Source organism: Myotis nattereri (genome assembly GCF_964212035.1).
Source record: "Myotis nattereri genome assembly, chromosome: 3".
Taxonomy (NCBI): Eukaryota; Metazoa; Chordata; class Mammalia; order Chiroptera; family Vespertilionidae; genus Myotis; species Myotis nattereri.
In genome coordinates, this window is record NC_138077.1 from 52,757,932 (window position 1) to 52,780,364 (window position 22,433).

Genomic DNA, 22,433 nt, shown 5'->3' on the forward strand with positions numbered 1-22,433 from the left:
ATTTATTATATACTATTGTCTTTATTTAGCTGTTTATTTCCCACTTGCCTTTAGGATTTTTTGTTGTTTCCCCCATGTTTCTTCTAGACACTTGCTTCCCCCATGCCGCCCTCTGGATTCCCAATTTTTTCCCCCTCAGATTCAGTCATCCCTAATACCTGTTTAATAGTTTCCTTTTCCTTTAAAAAAAAACAAAACCAAAAACTTCAAGTCCATTCTCTATTCACGCATTCAATAATTCATTTAAATAAAAAATTTGAGCCTATGTATAGGGCAAGACACTGGAACAGGTACAACATGTAGTCATGCTCATTGCTTTAGATGTTACCAGGCAGCTATTAAGAGGAATGCAATCACCACTTACTTTGGATCATGAGATAAGAGATAGATAAGCAGCTTAACACTCTTGGGAAGAACTATATTTTAGAAGAGGAGCCACGTGCCCTGCAGTGGAGTGGGCAGTATGATAAAGCGCAGGGCACAGCAGCAGGCTCAGCTGGGAAGAGAGGGTCTTCTCCTTCAATTCCTACCTCCTCTGTACCGTCTTTTTGCCCAGTGGTTCAGCCTTTAAGAATTTCAAACTAAAAGCTACAATTTGAGATCATATGTAGTTAGCAAAATGAAAATTGTACATATTAAGATCCTTGGAATTTTTGTAACCTTCATTATAAAGCATTAAAGTGTCTCAAGTGCTCAAGGAAATTAATATTTTTTATTCAGGCTGAAAAGGCAAAAATCATATGGTTTCATTTTCTATTCATTTCCCTACACAGGAGTAGATGATAAATATTACCTGAGCTAAGTGAAATTGCAGGGTAATAATTCTAGGGTCTTTCTGCTTTTGAAAGTCACAATATAAAAAAATCTCAAGGAGGTTCCTGACTCCCTGAAGCTGGAACCCCGGAGGCGTGACTGTACAACCTTGTGGGTGCCTGTGTCTTGCAGGGTTGGAGACTCTTGGAGCTCCCATGGCTCCTCCACATGCCTCTCATGCCACTCTGCATTCTTCAGCTTGGATTATAATTTCATTTTAACTCGCCAGGCTCCCTCGCAGGCCTGTGAACCTCTGTGGGAGGACAGGGATTCTGTGCTTTTAATGCCTGGAATGCAGTTGGACTTCAGTAAATATCAGCTGAATGAAAGACACCTCCCCCCAAAAAATTTTTCTTAAAAAACTTCCCATAAGTTCTCCCTGATAGATTCTCTTCTTTCTTGCACAGACCCAAGATGGTCCCATTCTTCAGCGTGACCTTGAAGACCTCCTGATAAGAAAGTAAATGCTTCAAGGAAACTGCCTGTCAGAGACTCGAAAACCCTAAGAGATTTTTCCCAAAGGAGCACCTGATGCAGAAGGGGCACCTGGATCCGTGTCATCCATAATATGTCTTTGCCATCAGCTTTCCTTTTCCAGAAACAGGATTGTTACCTTTAAACTTAAACTGTTCAGTACTTAGGTTTTTTGTTTTCTTTTTCAACATAACTGATTAAGAATTTCCAAACATAAATTTATAACTAAAATCCACAATAATTGTTCCAAATCAGAATTTACTGTGAGTACAGCAGGTCAGCAAAAAAGTTTATTATTAGGCATGCAAGGAAACAGGTAGTGTACGGCTAAATGTTTGGGCCAACTTTCCTTGAGTTCCTCTCCACTGGCTCCTGCTGTTAAATTTCCTTCTGTAGTTGCAATGGTTCACCACGGTGGGTTGGCTTATTGTCACGAGAGGTGGATGGGGTGGGGGAAAAGCAAAGCAAAAGAAGGAATATGGGGTGAATGCAGCCTCCTGCCTCATTACAGGAACTCGGGGCAGTTCCCCTGATCTGTGATGGTCATTTTCTCGATGTCAATGTTATTAGAGGTCAGGATATCTTTTAGATGGGTCACTGTTTCTGGAGGGAGATATGGGTTTCTTCCCAAGATCCAAACATGATCTACATGAAACAGCCAGACGATTGTGGTACAGGAGTACACGAGGGCGTAGTTCTCGTAGTCGGTGGCCAGGACCCAGTATGGAGCCGAAGGCATCACTGAGAACCAGAGGAGGGCAGTATTAGGAGGGACCAGAGCAAGAGAAACCTTCATCGGCAGGACCTGGAAGCCAGATTCTGGGGTCTTGGTTCTTCTAAATCAGTGGTTCTTAATTCTGGCTTCATGTGGGAGTTGTGTGGGAGCTTTGACTAATACTAGACCCTTCCCCAGCCTTCCCTGGATTCTGATATGGAGGTGGTTGGTACTTTTAAAAAGTCCCCTGTGATTCTAATAAGCAGCCAGAGTTCAGAGCTAGCATTCCTGATCCTCCCTGGTAGGACCTGGTAGCAGATTGGTCTCTAGAAGCCCATAGTAACTGCTGGGGGAGGGGCGGGGTGGGGTTGGCTGGACCTCCCAGATTAGCACTAGTGCATATAGAGGCACTACTGAGTTAAACTGAGTCAAGAATGTAAGGTCAGGAGCCTCAGGCTTTCTGAGTCTGTACCACCCAGTTTCCAGAACTTGACCAAGGGAGGAGGTAGTGGCTAACATTGGTTTGTTTGTTTCTCTTCCTGCTTGTCCTTTGAAAATCCTTCCATTCTTAAGAATATAGTAAATCAGGTGGTAACAAGTTATAAGCTCTTCTTTACAAAGGGTCTATGAAGATTCATTGATTGATAGCTACATAGCTTTGAAAGCCCAAAATTAAAGGGGTCGTTAAGGGGAGAGATAGGGTATTTGCCCTCTCCAACTGAATCCAGAAATTTCCTCTGTGAATTTGACCTCCAAGGCCAAGCTTCAAACCAAGGAAAACTCATAGCACAGCTTGTGAAAGTTAAGTGGAAGATGGACCCACATGGGAGATAGATGTGTGCTGACAGCATAAGAACAAAAGACTTGGACACATATGCAGTCCTGGGTGATTTGCTGGGTTTTAAGCATCCTACCCCCTCCAATCAAAAATAATCTCACTGTTTGCCAAGTCAAACCAGAGCTAAGCTGCTGGACAAAGGAGGCAGTATGAGCGTGGTTAGAGCTTGGCTGGGGGTCAAGGACCCAACTGATTATCAGGACCACACAAGAGGACAAGTTCAGATGACCACCCACCAACATCCCTCCTACCTCTGACTTTCTACCTGCTTATAAATATAAAAACAGAAGAACACTTGGAGGATGTCTGGACAGAAGCCTGGACAAGGCTGCAGGAGCTAGACTGAGTATTGTTTCTGACTTACATTTCTAACACGGTTGGTGCCACCTGCCTGGCTCACTCAGGAGAGCATATATTTACCATATATCTGCTACTGTGGAGTGTCCACTGCTCTGTGGGTTCCCAGCTGGACTGAGAGCTCTTCAGCCCTGAGCGATACGTCAGCAGCAGCAGCATGCCCCACTGCCCACACTCAGGCATGCGTATCCTGTCTTCCTCCCACAGGGTCTAGCACTCATGCATAAATGTACCCAGATATTTTCCTTCAGTAAAGAAAACTTCCATGTCTCTTTATTAGAAAACTTTGACTGTCAAAGTTTTAGGACAGGACCTTCAGATTATCTAACATGGCCTTGGAGACCTCCCTACTCTTGTCTTCTACTTCATGGACCCTTCAGGGCTTTTCTCATGCCATCCTCTCCACTTGGAACATTCTTTCCCATACTCTCCCATACACTCCCCCAAACCCAGTGCAAACACCTGACCTCCTCAACAATAAATCCCTTCCTCCTCTGCTTCCCCAGCCAACAACTCTTGGCTCTTTTAGTTCCTGTTTGGCTTCCTTAAGAAGGTTGTGCCCATAATATTTGACCTTCCCTCCCATCCCCATCCCTCAACTGAGAGTTTGGAGACCTAGGTTTTAGTCCCGACTCTGCCTCTAATTAGTCCAATGATTGTGCCTATATCACCTAGCTTTTTTGCTTTTCTTTTTAAATCTTTATTGTTGAAAGTATTACATATGTCTCCTCCCCCCGCCCATTGATCCCTTCTAGCCCGCCTCTTGCCATCTAGCTTTTCCTTATTTAACTTTCTTATTTGTAGAAACCACAAGAGAAACTGGCCTGTACAAAGTCCTTTACGACATATAGAGCATGTGTTATCTAGTTTATCTACACAACATTAGGTGTAGATGTGAAGTTAGTTGCCCACAGTCATATGTGTGGGAAGAACTGTTTTCTCCTACTCCCAGCATTCCTATCTTGGCCTACAGAATAAGAACTTCCTCTCTGCCCACTCTAGGCCCTTCATCAATGGGGAAATGGGGGAGGAGGGTAGTGATTCCTCTTGCAGCTGGTCACTTCTATGTCTGCCCCACAGGTGGGGAGAGGTGCTCCCAAGCACTTTTGGCATTAGAAAGTCTCACAGCCCTGACCGGTTTGGCTCAGTGGATAGAGCGTCGGCCTGCAGACTGAGGGGTCCCAGGTTTGATTCCGGTCAAGGGCATGTACCTTGGTTGCAGGCACATCCCTGGTAGGGGGTGTTCAGGAAGCAGCTGAACGATGTTTCTCTCTCATCGATGTTTCTAACTCTCTATCCCTTACCCTTCCTCTCTGTAAAAAATCAATAAAATATATTAAAAAAGAAAGTCTCACAGTTCTGAGCTGAATTAACCTAATTAATTCAGCAATAAAACTAATACATGGTACTTTCTCTGTTGCATATGTTCAATCCTCAGTTAGTCCAGAACTCGGAGGGCAAATGCCTGCGATTAAATATTTCTCAGGGACCCCAACAATGTGGCTGGAAAGTAGCAGACAGAACGAGGACTCAGACTTACCTTTACCCTTATCAATTTCTTGTCTCTAAGCTTCTGTACATGCTAGTTATTCTGTTAATAACTACTAATTTTTTAGGCTTCCGTTTCCTCTAGGAAACAAGACTGGATTGGGTCTCCTACTGCTCAAGCACTGTGTGGGCCAATCTGTGTTTCCTCTATTGCAACACTCACTACAGTTTGACAGTAAACGGCCTGGGTATTTGTCACTATCCACACCGGGATGTAGGCTCCTCAGGGGCAAGGGCCTGCTCTGTCTTCCTCATCATTGCATCTCCAGCAACTTGCTCAGTACCTGGCATGGCGTAGGTGCTCAGTAAATAATTATGCACTGAATCGTTATTGACATGCAGATGGGACACACACAACCTTGTCCAGCTTAGGGCTCTAGCCCACAGTTTGCTTATCTCTTGTCCCTGAGACCTCCTGAGAGAACTGGATACTTACACCAGAAAAACTTTACTCCCAGCTTGGCGGGCTCGGTAAAGTTGCTCTGGGAGGCTTCGCCTTCAATTTTGTTCACAGTTCCATCAGATCTGCAACGAATTAAAAAAGAAAAAATAACCTGAACTCATGAAAGCCAAAAACCGACGAAAGGCAAGATTTGTTACACTTAAGAAGCATAGTGGCCAACATTGTGGTTTCTGGTTCAAGAGGATCTCCAAGGTAGGTTAGACTCCAGTTCTAGCCTTTCCTCTTCAGTTTGCGACTGCCTCTGAGACCAAGCGGAGGAAGACAACCTTGGGGAAATGAAAAGCAGCAATTGCAATGCTCTAGACCAGCGGTTCTCAACCTGTGGGTCGTGACCCCTTTGGGGGTCGAACGACCCTTTCACAGGGGTCGCCTAAGACCATCAGAAAACACATATTTAATTACATATTGTTTTTGTGATTAATCACTATGCTTTAATTATGTTCAATTTGTAGCAATGAAATTGGGGGTCACCACAACATGAGGCGCTGTATTAAAGGGTCGTGGCATTATGAAGGTTGAGAACCACTGCTCTAGGCACTACATTAGGCCCTTGCACTTCAACACTGGTTTTTGGACTGTATGGTACTGGTCTGCAAGGCTCCAGAAAGAGGAAGTAAAAAAAACGGGGGAGGGAGGGAAAGGAAAAACAAACAAAACAACCCAGTACACTGAGAATTCACTTTTTTATAAAAAAGTGAATCACTTTTTAAAAATAGAAGTGGCCAAAACATGGAGCCTGGAGACCCTCTTTGGCCTTAGGGATCATCTTTCCCATAAAAGGGTTCATGCACATGAACTCTGAGACCCCTTTCAGTTCAGCAAGCTTCTGACTGAATGTGGGAGATTTCAGTGTACGCCAGGTAAAGCAGGCAATGAGCAAACACCTTATTTCAGTGATTCTCAGGTGCATCCAGATCTTAGAGACATTAAATATGAAGAAATGTGCATCTTACAACTAATGCCACCCTACACTTACAATTGGCAGTGTCATTTCTTCCTTAGTGGTATATAAAATGGTACATATATAAAAGTGATGGTCTTAGGGTGTGTGAAATACTTTCACTCTTTTGGAGGGAGATAGCCTCATTTCTGGATAACTCCCAGTGACCTCATGGACCGCAGGAAGAGCAGAAAGGCCTGGGGATGGAGGCAGCACAGAGGGAGGGTGCTCAGACGCCAGGGTGCTCTTCCTAGGAAGCCGGGAGAGGAGCTGCCTGTTAATCAGTCCTCCAGGTGGGGGAACTAAAATTAGAGCAATAGTATGTGTCAGAAAGTCAGTAGGCTTTGGCTAGTGGTGATGAATATCCTAGAAACCAGCCAACAAGCACCAGGTAAGGGAGGGTCGGAACCACTGTGCTGATCCTGGATGCCTTGTCTGCTTATCCTTAATTAGGGCTCGAGACAGAGCCCTGCTCTCTCACCTGGAACTCAGCCATTGGGAAGATGGTCCATCTCTATCTGCATACAGTTGCTTAGCAACAAACTAGTCTCTTCCCATCAGGCTTTTCCCCTTTTCACTACCATTTGCATTGTGCTCCAGAGCATTTTTTAAAACACCATTCTCTGATCATAAACTCATAACTTGTTCATGGGAAAATGCATGAATTTTTCAAAAGTAGCAGCAGTTGAACAATAATAGGAAATATTTATTAAAAGATTAATACACGCCAAGCACTGGTCTAAGTGCCTTACATGTGTTGCCTCACTCTTAGTCACAAAGCCCGCTGGGGGGAGGTGCTACGATTATTGCCATTTTACCCAGATGGAGTGGGAGGCTGAGAGGATTATTACAACTAACCTAAGATCTTGTCATTAGTAAGTGGCAGAACCAGGATTTGAAGCCGGGCAGCCTTCCTCAAAAGCCTGAGCCCTTTAGCTCCCAACCCTGTGCCAGCTGCTTTGTCCCTCAAATACTCTGACGGTGTCTAGTGTTTAGCTCAGACTTTCTGCTCCACTCACTGCAGGACTCCTGGAAGGAGAAATGAGACCATTTTCTGGAACTAGCAAACCTTTCTTCATGTCTCCTTGTACCTTAACCAGGTATGACCCGAGAGGCAAGGAGACCTAACACTCAGGATCCTGGCTAACTCTGAAGGAGAGGTGGGGAGATCACATAGGTGCTGGGATTTGTGTCATTGATTCTTGGTCATAGAATGGGACAAAATATTTGAAATAAAGTCATTGCAACGATAGGGCCTGCAGAATTCCTGTGATCTCTTCTGGGTGTCTACAACTCAGTTCCTGTAACCCTTCCTGGGCTCTGAATGAGCTAAATTTTTCCCTAGAGACCCTCACGGTCCTTACTTTGTTTCTTTGGTTTATGCAGGTCAGGGAATCGACCCATTGTTGGAAGCTGAGTGGATAATAGGGTGGCCGCAGAGGGTCCCTTTGAGCCTGAGTAACGTCCAGGCTGGGCTGTAGTTATTTTCTTGAAGTTGAACACAATTCTCAGAGCCCATAGGGAACTGGAAGGACAACCCTATATTCTCAGCCTTTTCTGGTTTTTTTTGGCCTGTCTCCAGTTCTCTTCCCGCGTCACTTCTCCCTGGGTTGGAATCTCAGCTTTATCACTTATAAGCTGTGTGACCCTTGGGCAAATTTCTTTACTTCACTGTACCTCAGTTTCCTTACCTATAAAAATGGGGTTAATAATAGCACTACCTCAGGGTTGTTATGGGATTATATCAATATACTGGGTAGGGCAAAAGTAGGTTTACAGCTGTTGACTATGTGAAACACAGTTTATTCTTGAATTATTTATTAATTATTGTATTATTTTCCATATGAACATCTGTATACCTACTTTTGCCCCACCCTGTACATACACACTCATATAGGTACATACACATGTATATATACACTAGAGACCTGATGCATGAAATTCGTGCGAGAGTAGGCAATCGCAGCCACGGTGGCTGCCTGGATCCCACAGCTGCAGCCCCGGCTTCGTCCCGGAAGGATGTCCAGTCTAATTAGCATATTATTTATTTATTATTATAGATATACACGCAGAATAGTGCCTTGCATATAGGACATGCTTAATAACTGTTAGTTACTGTTTTTATTGTTGCTGTTATCTTTGTTGATGGAGGGTGGGTAGGAGCTTTCCTGAGGCTTTTTAAAGTTTATGGTTGCTTTTCAAAATGTGAATTTGGGGATCAAACATCAATCTGGGAAAAGCCTTCAGTAACAGAAAGGTGCACTTGTATAGGATATCCTGTTCACATAACCTAGTATGTGGCTCCGTATGTATTTGATCCTTGCTTAATAGGAAAAGGCATTTTCTAGTAGCTGAAGCTGTCGGGAGATGGGATAAACTGTCATGGCTGGTGATGCGCTCCCAGTTCCTGGAAGCTGCAAGCAAAGCTGGATGCCTCTGGCAGTAGCTGTATAGGAAGGGTCTTGGTTTGGAGGTCAGACAAGATGGTCCCTGATGTCCTTTGCTACCAGAGTATCTATTTTGCGGTGAGAACAGGAACCCTGAAGTTTGGGTTACCATTGAGTGCCCAGTGCCTCTTGCAGGGTCCAGTGCACTATAGGTGGTCAGCAAGTGGGCAGGGAAATGGGTGACTCTTCGTCCCCACCGTCCTGCCTGCCAAAAGCGTTCCTCTCAGGGCCTGTTGTGAGCAGGCAGTCTGACCCAGCCATGGCCGAACCCTCCCTGAACCAGACGGCAAGGACACCCAGTCACTCCAGGACAGCTCTCTGCAGGATGTGCAACGCCTTTGACGCCACAGCCACTCACCTCAGCTCCTGGTTTATCACTTTGATGTTTCCGTTTTCCATTAGTGAGTAGTTGGCTTGGATGCAGCTTCCCTTCTCAAAGCTCACTGGGATCTTCTCAATTTCATACCATCTTCCAAGATACTGCAGAGACAACAACAAGTAGAGCAAAACCCTGTGGCTCTCTGGGGACCTGCAAACTCTCCTCTATTGTTGTCTTTCAGAGCAGAGCCCTTTCCTGGGGAAACCAGGCAAAATGGGCTGCGTTGTTCCCAGTAGCAACTGAGCAAGATAACGATTCAGAGGAGAATAAGTGATTCGGATGTGTAGGCATTGACTGAATGCCACCTTCTATTCCTAAAGTGCTCTTTATTTAGATGCGCTCTCAGTGTCCCCTTCAGACAAAAATCTATGTGAAATTCGAATCTCTGTCAAAGTAAGGGATTAGATGATGTAAGGTGCCATCTCAAACGTTTTATGATTCTTCAAGGCATCTTTGAGTTGTGTACAAAGTTAGATATGTTCACTGTGGGATTCCAGAGGTAACTGAGTTCTCCTCATGTGACCCCACATAGGGAATTGGTCTCAGAGGCTGTGGGCAGATGATCAGGATTTAGAAGACCTGTATCATTCTTCCACTGGGGCTTGTTCTCAGTTCATAACTCTGGTGTACAGAGTCAACTTTAAAGGAAGTGTGCAACTGTGTGCTTCCATACATTGCCTGGCATAGAGACTGAACAAATTTACAACCTTCACGGAGGGTAATTTGGCAATATCTAGCACAACTAAATATACATATACTGTTTGGCCAGAGATTTCACTTCTGGAAATATAGTGAAAGAAATGATGTATGCACAAGATTATTTGTTGCAGTACAATGAGTAATAATAAAAGACAGGAAACAGTCTCAGTGAGCATTAGTAGGGGGCCGAGTAAGTAAATAATGACACATTTAAACAGTGGAATGTTATACATCCTCTTTTAAAAGGGTAATGTGTAGCCTTAACCAGTTTGGCTCAGTGGATAGAGTGTCGGCCTGCGGACTGAAGGGTCCCAGGTTCAATTCCGGTCGAGGGCATGTACCTTGGTTGTGGGCACATCCCCAGTAGGGGGGTGTGCGGGAGGCAGCTGATCTATGTTTCTCTCTCATTGATGTTCTTAGCTCTCTATCCCTCTCACTTCCTCTCTGTAAAAAAAATCAATAAAAAGTATATTTTAAAAAAATAAAAATAAAAGGGTAATGTGTAATTACCTCCAAGGTACCTTTAATAAAAAGAGTCAGGTGTGCCCTAACTGGTTTGGCTCAGTGGGTAGAGCATCGGCCTGTGGACTGAAAGGTCCCAGGTTCGATTCCGGTCAAGGGCATGTACCTTGGTTGCCGGCACATCCCCGGTGGGGAGTGTGCAGGAGGCAGCTGATCGATGTTTCTCTCTCATCGATGTTTCTAACTCTCTATCTCTCTCCCTTCCTCTCTGTAAAAAATCAATAAAATATATGTTAAAAAAAAACTTTAAAAAAGAGTCAGGTGCAAATAGTGTATATATTAAGCTACAGTTTGTGTAAAACAACACAAATTTACTTCTTATAGGTCTGTAGGTCAGAAGTCTGACACGGGTCTCACTGGGCTAAAGCCAAGATGTGGGCAAGGTTATGCTCCTTTCCAGAGGCTGTAGAGGAGACTCTATTTTCTTGCTTTTTCCAGATTCTAAGGTCTCAATTTCTCTTCCTACATAGGAGAATGCAATGTCTACAAAGAATCCTGGAAAGGAAGAAGTATGACTCTCTATTGGCAAATGACATAATTTTTGTACACAGAAAATCCGAAGGTACACACACACACACACACACACAAAGTATTAGAACTAATAAATGAATTCATCAAAATTAAAGGCTACAAGATCAATTTACAGAAATCAAATCTCTTTCTACACTTACAATGAGCAATCTGCAGGTGAAATTAAGGAAATTCCATTTATAATAACATCAAAAAATAAAATGCTTAGAAATATTAGTAAATTTAACCAGAAAAACATAAAACGTGTATTATGAAAACTACATTGTTGAAAGAAATTAAATAAGACCTAAGTAAATGGAAAGATATCTTAAGTTCATGAGTTGGAAGACAAAATTTTTAAGATGGCAATTGATATACACACAGATTTAATGTAATTTCTATTAAAACTCCCAACAAACTCTTTACAGAAATTGACAAGCTGATCCTAAAATTAATTCATATGGAAATGCAAAGGACCCAAAATAGCCAAAAGACAAAGTTGGAAGACTCATACATTCTGATTTCAAAACTTAACCACACAGCTATAGTTATCAAGACTGTATTATATTGGCATACGGATAACCATATAGATCAATAGGACAGAACTGAGAGTCCAAAAATAAACTCTTACATAAATGGTCAATTGATTTTCAGCAAGAATGCTGAGACTATTCAATGAAGAAAGGATAAGTCTTCTTAACAAACAGGGCCAACTGAATATCCACATGTGAAAGAATCAGTTGGGCCCCTGTATTATACTATATACAAAATTTAACTTAAAATTATTTTAGGAGAAAATATAGTAGTAAATCTATATAACCTAGGATTAGGCAATGGCTTTTTTGTTGTTGTTATTCATCTTCACATGGATATTTTTTACATTGACTTTTAGAGAGGGTGGAAAGAGGGAAGAGAGGAAGAGAGACACATTGATTGGTTACCAACTGCATGCGTCCTGAGGGGGGCCAGGGATCAAACCTGCAACCCAGATATGAGCCCTTGACCAGGAATCGAATCTGTGACCCTCTGGTGTATGGGTTTACACTCTAACCATTTAGCAACACCGGCCAGGGTGGCAATGGCTTTCTAGATATGACACCAAAAATGGAAGCAATGAAAGAAAAAAATAGATAAATTAGGAGTCATTAATATTAAAAACTTATGTGTCAATAAAGTTAAGTGACAATCTATGGAATGGGAGGAGAAACTTGCAAATCATATATCTGATAGGAATTTGTATCTAAAATATATAAAGAACTCTAGCCCTAGCTGGTTTGGCTCAGTGGATAGAGTGTCGGCCTGCGACTGAAGGGTCTCGGGTTCGATTCCGGTCAAGGGCATGTACCTTGGTTGCGGGCACATCCCCAGTAAGGGGGGGGGGGCGGGGAGTGCAGGATGCAGCTGATTGATGTTCCTCTCTCATCAGTGTTTCTAACTCTCTATCCCTCTCCCTTCCTCTCTGTAAAAAATCAATAAAATATATATTTTTTAAAAAGAACTCTTATATCTCAATAATTAAAAGATAAATAACCCAAATGAAAATGGGCAATAGACTTCAACAGACACATATCCAATAAACACATGAAAAGATGCTCAACATCATTAGCTATTAAGGGAATGCAAATCAAAACCACTATGAGATACCACTTCATATCCACTAAAAATTTCTATAATCAGAAATATGACAATAAAAAGTATGGGCAAAGATATGGAAAAATGAGAATTATACACTTCTGGTGGGAATATAAAATGGTGCAGGTCTTTTGGAAAAGAGCCTGGCAGTTTCTCAAAAGGTTAAATGTGGAGTTACCATATGACCCAGCAATTCTATTCCTAGATATATATCCAGGAAAACTGAGAATGTATGTCCATGAAACCAAACAAGCAAACAAAAAACCCTGGGCACGAATGCTCATAGCAGCATTATTCCTGATAGTCAAAAAGTGTAAACAACCCAAATGAACCGATGAATAAAATGTTGCATAACCCATACAGTAGGATATTATTTGGCAATGAAAAGAAACGAAGTACTGATTTATACTACAACATGGATGAACCTTGAACACATTGTGCTGGTAAGAGAAGTCAGTCACAAAAGACCTATTGTATGATTCCATTTCTATGAAATGTCCCGAATAGGCAGAGCCATACAGAGAGAAAATAGATTATTGATTGCCTGGGGCAGAGAAGGTTGGGGGAAAGTGGGGAGTAACTGTTAATGGGTATGGAGTTTCTTTTTGAGATGCTAAAAATGTTCTAAAATTGATTGCCGTGATAGTTTCATAACTGAATATACTAAAAACCACTGAAAGTGAAACCACTTTAAATAGGTAAATTATATAGCTCATGGATTATACCTCAGTAAAACTCCCTGCTTTATATCTCAAAGGACTTTTGTAAATACAGATCAATTATAATTTCCAAAGTATCTTGGGATTTTTATCCCCAAACTGAAATGTAACTCAAATTCTCTGGATTTTTTTCTGTAAAGCCTCCTATACCTGAATAAAGGAATCAGCCTTAATAATTAATGCAGTAAGTCAATGTAGACTTTGGTGTACTGTATCTGTCCTACCTACCTTCCTGTTTGAACTCTATTGATGGTGCCTCTTCTCCCTACCCCCTTCAGGCTTTGAGCTCTCTTCCCTCATTCTCTACCTTTATCCATGCTCTATGAGGTCCCAACACTCATTCACACTGAGCTGTGAGTGACTGATAACAACTTCAATGTTATTCATAACAAGTGAGTTGCTTCTTATTTTTTAAAATATATTTTTATTGATTTCAGAGAGGAAGGGAGAGGGAGAGAGTGATAGAAACATCAATGATGAGAGAGAATCATTGACCAGCTGTCTCCTGCATGCCCCCTACTGGGGATCGAGCCCATAATCCTAGCATGTGCCTTTGACCGGAATCAAACCCAGGACCCTTCAAGTCCACAAGCCGACACACTATCCACTGAGGGCATGAATTGCTTCTTAAAAGAGAGATCCAAACTTCTACAAAGGAGAATATATCTTAACTAGAGGCCCAGTGCACAAAATCTGTGCATAGGGGTGGGTGTCCCTTAGCCCAGCCTGCACCCTCTCCAATCTGGGATCCCTCTCACAATCCGGGATTGCTGGCTCCCAAGCGCTCACCTGCCTGCCTACCTGATTGCCCTTAACAGCTTCTGCCTGCCAGCCTGATCACCCCCTAACCACTCCCCTGCCAACCTGATTGACTCCTAACTGCTCCCCTGCTGGCCCAATCGCCCCCAGCTGCCCTCCCCTGCAGGCTTGGTCGCCCCCACTTCCCTCCCCTGCTGGCCTGGTAGCCCCTAATTGCCCTCTCCTGCTGGCCTGATTGCCCACAACTGCCCTCCCCTGCCAGACATCTTGTGGCTGTGGGTGCTGCCATCTTTGGAGGCGTGGCAGTCAATTAGCATATTCCCTCCTTATTGGCTGTGGGTGCTACCATCTTTGTGATGGTGTGAGGGTCAATTAGCATATTCCCTCTTTATTATATAGGATGGGGAGATTCTAGCCTTGAGTTAGTAACAATGAGAGCCTTTAAATCATGGCATCCAAAAGCACCTCTTTCTGCTACTCCATCCCCCTGGCCACACAGGTATTCAGTAAGGCTGGGCCTAATTTGAGGAAGAAAAGCCATACATGGGTGAGCTGGTTATATTGATAACTCTTTAGTGCAGGTAACAAGAAAGCCCCTTAGGGCAGCAGTTCTCAACCTGTGGGTCATGACCCCTTTGGGGAGTCGAATGACCCTTTCACAGGGGTCACCTAAGACCGTCAGAAAACACATATATCATTACATATTGTTTCGGTGATTAATCACTATGCTTTAATTATGTTCAGTTTGTAACAATGAAAATACATCCTGCATATCAGATATTTACATTATGATTCATAACAGTAGCAAAACTACAGTTATGAAGTAGCAACGAAAATAATTGTATGGTGGGGGGTCACCACAACATGAGGAACTGTATTAAAGGGTCGCGGCATTAGGAAGGTTGAGAACCACTGCCTTAGGGAGTTCTGTCCTCTCCTAGGCCCTGTTTGGGTGGGTGTTCTGCACTGCTGGGGAGCCGAGTTTCGAATCCCAGTCTGCATTCAGTGGCTGTGTGACTGGGTAGGTTATAAACGCTGCAACATTCAGCGTCCTCATCAGTAGAATGGGGGACAAGCTACTGCAGCAGCTGCTGTGGATGCCTGGCCCCGTGTCCTCTGCGTCCACCTTTGCTTTGGGTTTACTCCAGCCACAGACAGTTCCCACACACACTGCCCCTCGGTCTCCTTCTCTGCCAGGCAGCTTTGCCACACGAGCTCCCACGGCTCACTTGCACCCATCCCTGGGACAATCTGAGGTACATTCCGCACATTTCCGAGGATCCTCAGCAGGAGTGAACCCCGTTGTTCACAGAGTAGCCTGCTCCTGAAAGCAGCCTTTATTGCTTTTCTGCCTTCTCTGTCTCACTTTCCTACATGGCCACTGGTGCTTCCTGGTATTGGCTTACAGAAACTCCCTGCCCCCAGTTCTTGTCTCAGAAGCACACGTAAGGTAAGTAGGTCCCCCCAGGCTTGCTGTGGCCATCAAAGCAGAACGATATAACTGAGCCTTGTAGGGTGCCGTTCAAACAGGAGACAGAAAACAAGCGGGAGGTTAGCCTTTTACCACACCTTATTCACGTCAAAATTCTCCTGCACAGGAGGAGTTGGGCACTTCCCGAGATGGAATGCTTGTCCCTCTGCCGCACGGAAGAGGCCGGCCAGTGCCGAAAGCAGCAGCAGGGCAGTCACCATCTTGGGGCTGGTGGCTGAGATGGAACCTGGAATTGGAGGAAGCAAAGCAGCGGGAGTCTTTTGAGCAATCTCTGGAGAAAGATTTCTGGGCTGGCTGGTCCCTTTGTGGGCAATTCTCCCACTCAGCCCGGTATCCCCCAGGGGCCACCTGAACTGTCAGCACTGCTGTGAGGGTCCCTCCACCCTTCTACCCCCCTACCCCCGACCCCCCCTACCCCCCATCCCCCTACCCCCACCCCCCTACCCCGCCTCCTGGTGAGCCGCTCTCTAAAGCAGTGGTTCTCAACCTTCCTAATGCTGCGACTCTTTAATACAGTTCCTCAAGTTGTGGTGACCCCCAACCGTAAAATTATTTTCGTTGCTACTTCATAACTGTAATTTTGCTACTGTTATGAATCATAATGTAAATATCTGATATGCAGGATGTATTTTCATTGTTACAAATTGAACATAATTAAAGCATAGTGATTAATCACAAAAACAATATGTAATGATATATGTGTTTTCTGATGGTCTTAGGCGACCCCTGTGAAAGGGTCGTTTGACCCCCAAAGGGGTCGCGACCCACAGGTTGAGAACCGCTGCTCTAGAGCCTTTGCACCTGCATAGAGCACACCCTGCCTGGTATTAGTTTGTTGGATTTGTGCTGCAACCACTTCCCCTCACCAAATTAGGCATTTTTCAAGGGTGGACACTGTTTCTGCTGCTCCTCGGACTCCTCCACAGAACCATGTGGTGTCAGGCATGGTATATATTTGAGTGAACAGAAACAATGTGCGGGCAGCAGACAGCAAAGGGAGAGATTGAAGCTGTCAGCTCTCATGAGAGAGAAAGAATGAAAACAAACCACTACAACGTTTAGTATCTTATGGAACTCATAAGAGAAATGCCTTCCTGCCCGCACCCCTCACCCCTGCCCCAATCTTGCTGAGCTGTTTATCAACCCAGGAGTAGGGCTGGAAACCTTGGCAGGGAGCAGCGGGGTCCCGGTCAAGGTTTTGAATTCTGGCGTTGCCACCTACTACTAGTAAGTATAACTGTGTCCAACTTATGCTTCTGTTTCCTGGTCTATTAAGTAGGAACAGTAATCACCCACCTCATGAAGTTTTGTGAGAATTAAATGAAATCATAGAGCATTTAGAGTAGCGTCTGATACAGAGAAAATGCTCAATAAATGCTAGTTACTATTACTATGAAAAGCAGAAACAAATGATTGTTTCTGATTTTTTTCTTTTCTTCTTTTTACATTCTTTTGGGGATATATTTCATAGACGTGCAATTAACTAGAGGACGAGTAGCTGGCATGCAACTTTGCAACCAGTATTTCTGCCCAAAGTACCCTTCTGGCAGCAGAAGCTGCCTTGAGGAGGGGCAGCGGGCGGGTGTGGGGGCGGGGGTAAGGGCGGGGGTAGGGGTGGGGGTGGGGGTGGGAGTGGGTGGGGCAATGCAGGGCTGCTGGCAGGGTCTGCTCCCAGGCTGCTCCCTGCTTTTCTCACTGACTTGCTTTCAGTCTGTTCTCTTCTGCGTGACTCCCTGCCTGTAGCTGCACAAGAGCTATTTCCAGCTCTTTGCCTTTCTCCTTGTGATGAGGAGGACTGAATCCACGCAAGCAAAATGTTCTCAGATCTGAGCATTTAAAAGGATGTGTCATAATAGGAATAATTATCACCACTGTATAATGAGTCTCTAAACCTTCAAATAACTTTAATGATCAATAGCTTTTCTTCTGGAAGTTTTCTGGCTGGTTTTCAAAAGAAAAATTACATAACGAGTAAACGCTGCCAGTGGCGGTGGGGGAAGGGGTGATGGCTGAGTGCCCGCCCCTTGAGCAAGTCTGCAGGGGTAGGGGGCCCACCTTCCTTAGTCTCTGAAGCCCCATTTCCCATCAGCCCTACCACCATGTAACTTTTTCAGGGATGATGGACTTGCAGAAACCCAGCCTAAACCTACAAAAATGTGCATCCATTTCCAAAAGGCTCTTAGAACCACTGGAGCTCATCTACTTTTGGCCCCCAGTAGGCGCCACACTCAGTGCCTTGCCCAGGAGATCTAACCTCAAAGGAGGGCCACACGTTATACACATCCAGAGGGTCCCAAACACTGGATAGGACCTTAGAGGCCATTTATCCAACCCTCCCCCCTCCTCCCCCTTCCCCTCCCCCCCTCCGCATGTGGGAAACTGAGTCCCCGAGGGCAGAGAGCTGGGATTCGCACCCCATCTCCCGCTGCCCGTTCTGCAGCGGCTCTGAGCCAGGCTTCCTTCTGCACACCACCTCCGTACCCTGATGAGTCTCACCTCACCACGTGACAGTTACACCAAAAGTCAGTTCCACATCTTGCGCTGACAACTCTCTTATTACAAAATGTTCTACTGTGGGCTGAAATATGTTTTTTAGCTCTGTAGGAGGATTTCAGAGCAAGGCTAATTCCCCTTGATTGCATCTCTCCCAAAGATACCTCTTTATTGCAGGAATTTTATTCCTATAGTTAAAACTTTTTTTGTGAGAGAAAGGGTTCATAAAATCCATAATTTTTCAATGCCCCTTCCATTCTAATTCTAACACTTACTGAGTACCTACTGAGGATAAATCACATCATTAACATGTACCTACGAACCTGGGTATATATAACATATTTTTGCATCTTCTAATTAATACGAATGGGAAGATTGTCCCAATGAGAAGAGTTTACATACTTTAAAAATATATGTTATTTAAATACTATTGTAATTGAATAGTAAATAATTTAAGAATAATTCTAAGGGGCATCCACTGGGCCAGCACTGACTCTGAGAACCACTGCTCACATTCATTGAGCTTCCCACCCAGATGCCCTGGCCTCGGGATTTTACATGTGCCAGGCACTGAATCTCCAAACCATCCGTCTGGAAGGATCCAACACTGACCTTCTCTTTGTGCTCAGTGAGGTCAGTTTGCCCAGTTTACGTCCTGGTAAGCTGTGGAGCCAGAACTTCTGCCAGATCTCCAAAGACTGCACTCTTAACACCTGCCTGTTAGCATGGACCTGGTCTCTGATCTCAAGAAGCTGAAGAACATTAAGGACTAGATTTTTAGATTTCATGTGGTAACATACAATACGTTTCCACAAGCAAATGAGTCTTGAAAACTCATTTAGCTATTGAATCTAACAAGAAAACATATCTTCTGAAGAACACATCTTTGTGCCATATTGTTAAACGCATTTTCTATCCACACGATTCCAGTTCGCTTTTCAGTATTTTACTGTAATGAGCATTTGGATAATAAGCCCGAGAATTCATCTAATATAGTATTGGTGTATGGAAAGCTCTCTCAACTGTCTCAGTTAGTACAGAGAGGGTACATATTGCAAGCAGAATATTTTGAGGTGAGTCAACATTGAGTTGGCACCCCAGCTCTGGCATTTGTTGGCAGTCTTATCTTGGGCCTGTTGCTTCAGATATCTGAACCTCAGTTTGTTTGAGGAAAATTAGATCAAGTCTGCAAAGCTACTGGCACAAGCCCTTGATAATGTTAGTTAAGTGGCCCTCTTAAAGCAGCAGGCAGCATATCAGTCTCATAATCATGTTAGTTATGAATTTTTAGCTGAAAAGGGGCAATAGAAAAACAAGACTGTCTCCATTTTAAGCATTATTCATCCTAAATAAAAATTAAAACTACAGTGCATACCTTTTTATCAAGATGAAGGCAGTTTCCAGATGCAAAACCACCCAATTGGAGATGCCTTGTTTGGGTGACTGGCTTCTCCCAGGTTATTTTATAAGCTTCATCAGGTCACTGACGTTTAATTTTAATGCATGCCACACCCCCCTGCAGTTCCAGGAGGGCTGGGCTAAAAGCTTAGCTCTGTATAAAACACAAAGATGAAATGTTTTGACCATCTCCCTCCCCCAATTTCCTTCACAGCTGCTCCCTGAAGAAGAAACAATGAGATATTGTTTGTGTGTGTGAGAGAGAGAAAGACAAAGTGCATTTCATTCAAAATATTGTGGGGTTTTTTTGCTATGTGGATTTTCTAATTTAATTTTCTTAGTCGGACTGCACTTTGAAGTTCCAGTAAGGATGAGTTACAATGTTTTCAAACATCTGGTGTTTATTTTTCATTTTTGTGTAAATGAAAAATCAACAATCCCATTTCCTGAAATGGAGCAGGGGTTCTACCCCATGTGGTCCCTGGTCTGGAATGTGGCTTAGGCAACAGAGTGAAGTTTAGGAATTGGAGTTGACTTTCTGTGTGATCCTGGGTAAGCCACTTCTCTGAGCCTCAGTCTCCCCACTGTGAAGTAGAGACGAGCATTTCTGTCTCCATCAGAGCTTGGGGTATAGGCTAGATACTAGTTCTGCAACAGTTGGGGCTAAAAGCTGAGAATGCCAAAGGTGTCTTCTGCAGCTCCTCTCTGTACCTTTAATGACCCTCCCAGTCACTGCTTGGGGTGGGGTTTAAGTACAAGGGTACTTCTGGTTGGGCTTTATGTATCTCTGTGGAATGAGCAGCTTAGACTCAAGAATTGGATTCCACGCCTTTGTTATAGGCAAGAGGTATTTTTGGTGGCATATAGATAAGATAGTACCTTTGTAGGATACTTAGATCCTAAGTAAAATTCATTATCAAATTTGTTAGTAATAGAGAAAAATTTATATAACTAAGCATTATAAACATTAAAACAACAGCCCAGCTGGAGTGCCTCAGTGGTTGAGCATCGACCTATGAACCAGGAGATCACGGTTCAATTCCTGGTCAAGGCACATGCCTGGGTTGTGGGCTCCATCCTCCATGGGGGGCATGCAGGAGGCAGATGATCAATGTTTCTCTCTCATCATTAATGTTTCTATCTTTCTCTCCCTCTCATTTCCTCTCTGAGATCAATAAAAATATATGTTAAAAACAAAACAGGCAGAAGGAACCAAGATGGTGGCGTAGGTAAATGCCTGTACTTGCTGCCTCCCACAACCACATCAAAATTACAACTAAATCCGGGTGTGTCGCTTTTTTAATTGGGAGGTCGCCTCTAGGGAGGCCACCTGGAGGAGCAAGGAGTCCCAGCCCCACACCAACCCCCTAGCCTAGGGTCCCAGAGCTGGGGAAAGAAGTCCCTACAGGCCCATAAGAACTACAGACTGTAAAAACCAGTGCAGATTGGGGCTGAGTGACACACAGGCTTCTGGAGATCCAGATGCTCCTCTTAAAAGGCCAGCACCACGAACTGAACTTACAAGTTCCTGCTTCCTCTGAGCTCAGTGCCAGGCGAGACTCTGGGGGACCCAGACACATAAGGGGAGAAACTGGACTGTCTGGCATGGGGGCAAGAATGCGGGCTCAGCTTTCTTCCAATGGCAGATGCTCACAGCAGTCATTGTTCCCATGCTGGGACCTCCCTGGTGCAGGGCTGACTGGCAGCCATTTCTGTTTGCTCAGCCCTGGAATGTCCTGAGACCCTGCCCCACCCAATTTACAACCCAACCCAAGCTGTGTATAGCAACTTTTGCAGATGAATGGCCTGTCATTTCTCAGCCTAAAACCTGTCAAACAAGCTGCAGCTGGGTCAGAGAGCCCTAAAGATATCAATAAAATGCCCAATGCCAGCACCAGCACCAGCCTGCCTTGCTTCACAGCTGGGCCTCATCTGGGAACTTCCAAACCCAATATAAAGAGGAGGAATCTGCAGATCTCTCTGTAGCTCCTGCTGGATGGCCCCAGGCAGTGGCTGACTTTGCACCTCCCTAGAGACCCAAGAACCAGTGTACCCAATGGTCAGTGTGAGACCATACCAGATTACAAGTCTACACATCCATAAGCAACACACTCAAGGGGCAGACTCAGTGAGCACCAGAGCCCCACTGAAGCAAGTTGTGCTCCGTAAGGGTGTCTCCTGCACAGCAGCTCTTCCAGTGTAGACACAGCTGGTTCTTATAGTCAATTGGCCTGGAGGTCAATTCCTCCCAGTGACACCAACAGCAATCAAGGCTCAACTACAACAAGACTGTGCACACAGCCCATAAAGGGGTGCACCAAGAGTGTCCACTTCAGGTGATTGGGGAGGCTGAGCCACTGGGCCCTATAGGACACCCACTAAACAAGGCCACTCAACTCAAGGAGAGTTAGCAGCTACCCAATACATAGAAACAAACACAGGAAAGCAGCCAAAATGTGGAGACAAAGAAACATGTCACAAATGAAAATAATTGGAAGAAAGCAAACTACTGGATATAGAGTTCAAAGCCACAGTTATAAGATTATTCAAGAATATTCTAGAAACCTCTGAGGAACTTAGTGAGACCTTCAAGGATCATAGTGAGAATGCCAAAAAACTGGAAAAGGACCAGTCAGAAATTAAACAAACACTGACTGAAATAAAGAATAATATACAGGAATTCAACAGTAGACTAAAGGATCCCGAGAATTAACTCAATGATTTGAAATATGAGGAAGCAAGAAACACCCAACCAGAAGAGCAAAAAGGAAAAAGAATCCAAAAATATGAAGATAGTATAAGGAGCCTCTGGGGCAACTTCAAGCTTACCAACATTGAATTATGGGGGTGCCAGAAGAAAAGAGAGAGCAAGATATTGAAAACATATTTGAAGAAATAATGACAAAAAACTTCCCCTACCTGGTGAAAGAAATAGACTTACAAGTCCAGGAAGCGCAGAGAACCCCAAACAAGAGGAATCCAAAGAGGACCACACCAAGACACATCATAATTAAAATGCCAAGAGCAAAAGACAAAGAGAGAATCTTAAAAGCAGCAAGAGAAAAACAATTAGTTACCTACAAGGGAGTACCCATGCGACTGTCAGCTGATTTCTCAACACAAACTATGCAGGCCAGAAGGAAGTGACAGGAAATATTCAAAGTGATGAATAGCAAGAACCTACAACTAAGATTACTCTACCCAGCAAAGCTATCATTTAGAATTGAAGGTCAGA

At 44.1% G+C, this 22,433-nt stretch overlaps 1 protein-coding gene across 1 annotated transcript; it reads right to left on the reverse strand.

Annotated features, from left to right (window-relative positions):
* Window positions 1-693: 693 nt before the first annotated feature.
* APOD (apolipoprotein D) lies at window positions 694-19,453 on the reverse strand. Its single transcript, XM_081085234.1, has 5 exons — window positions 19,176-19,453; window positions 15,385-15,533; window positions 8,954-9,075; window positions 5,182-5,270; window positions 694-2,028 (listed from the first exon to the last, which is right to left on the reverse strand). The coding sequence occupies exons 2-5, from the start codon at window positions 15,505-15,507 to the stop codon at window positions 1,793-1,795; spliced, it is 570 nt and encodes a 189-aa protein (XP_080941360.1). The 5' UTR covers window positions 15,508-15,533; window positions 19,176-19,453; the 3' UTR covers window positions 694-1,792.
* Window positions 19,454-22,433: the final 2,980 nt, after the last annotated feature.

Excerpts from the sequence above, each read along its gene's own strand:
- APOD (XM_081085234.1), bottom strand. The coding sequence starts at position 15,507 with ATGGTGACTGCCCTGCTGCTGCTTTCGGCACTGGCCGGCCTCTTCCGT. Across the intron at positions 9,076-15,384 it reads AGAATTTTGACGTGAATAAG|TATCTTGGAAGATGGTATGA; the intron begins GTGTGGTAAAAG and ends TTGTCTCTGCAG. Across the intron at positions 2,029-5,181 it reads GGGAGTAAAGTTTTTCTGGT|TGATGCCTTCGGCTCCATAC; the intron begins GTAAGTATCCAG and ends TCTGGTTCTCAG.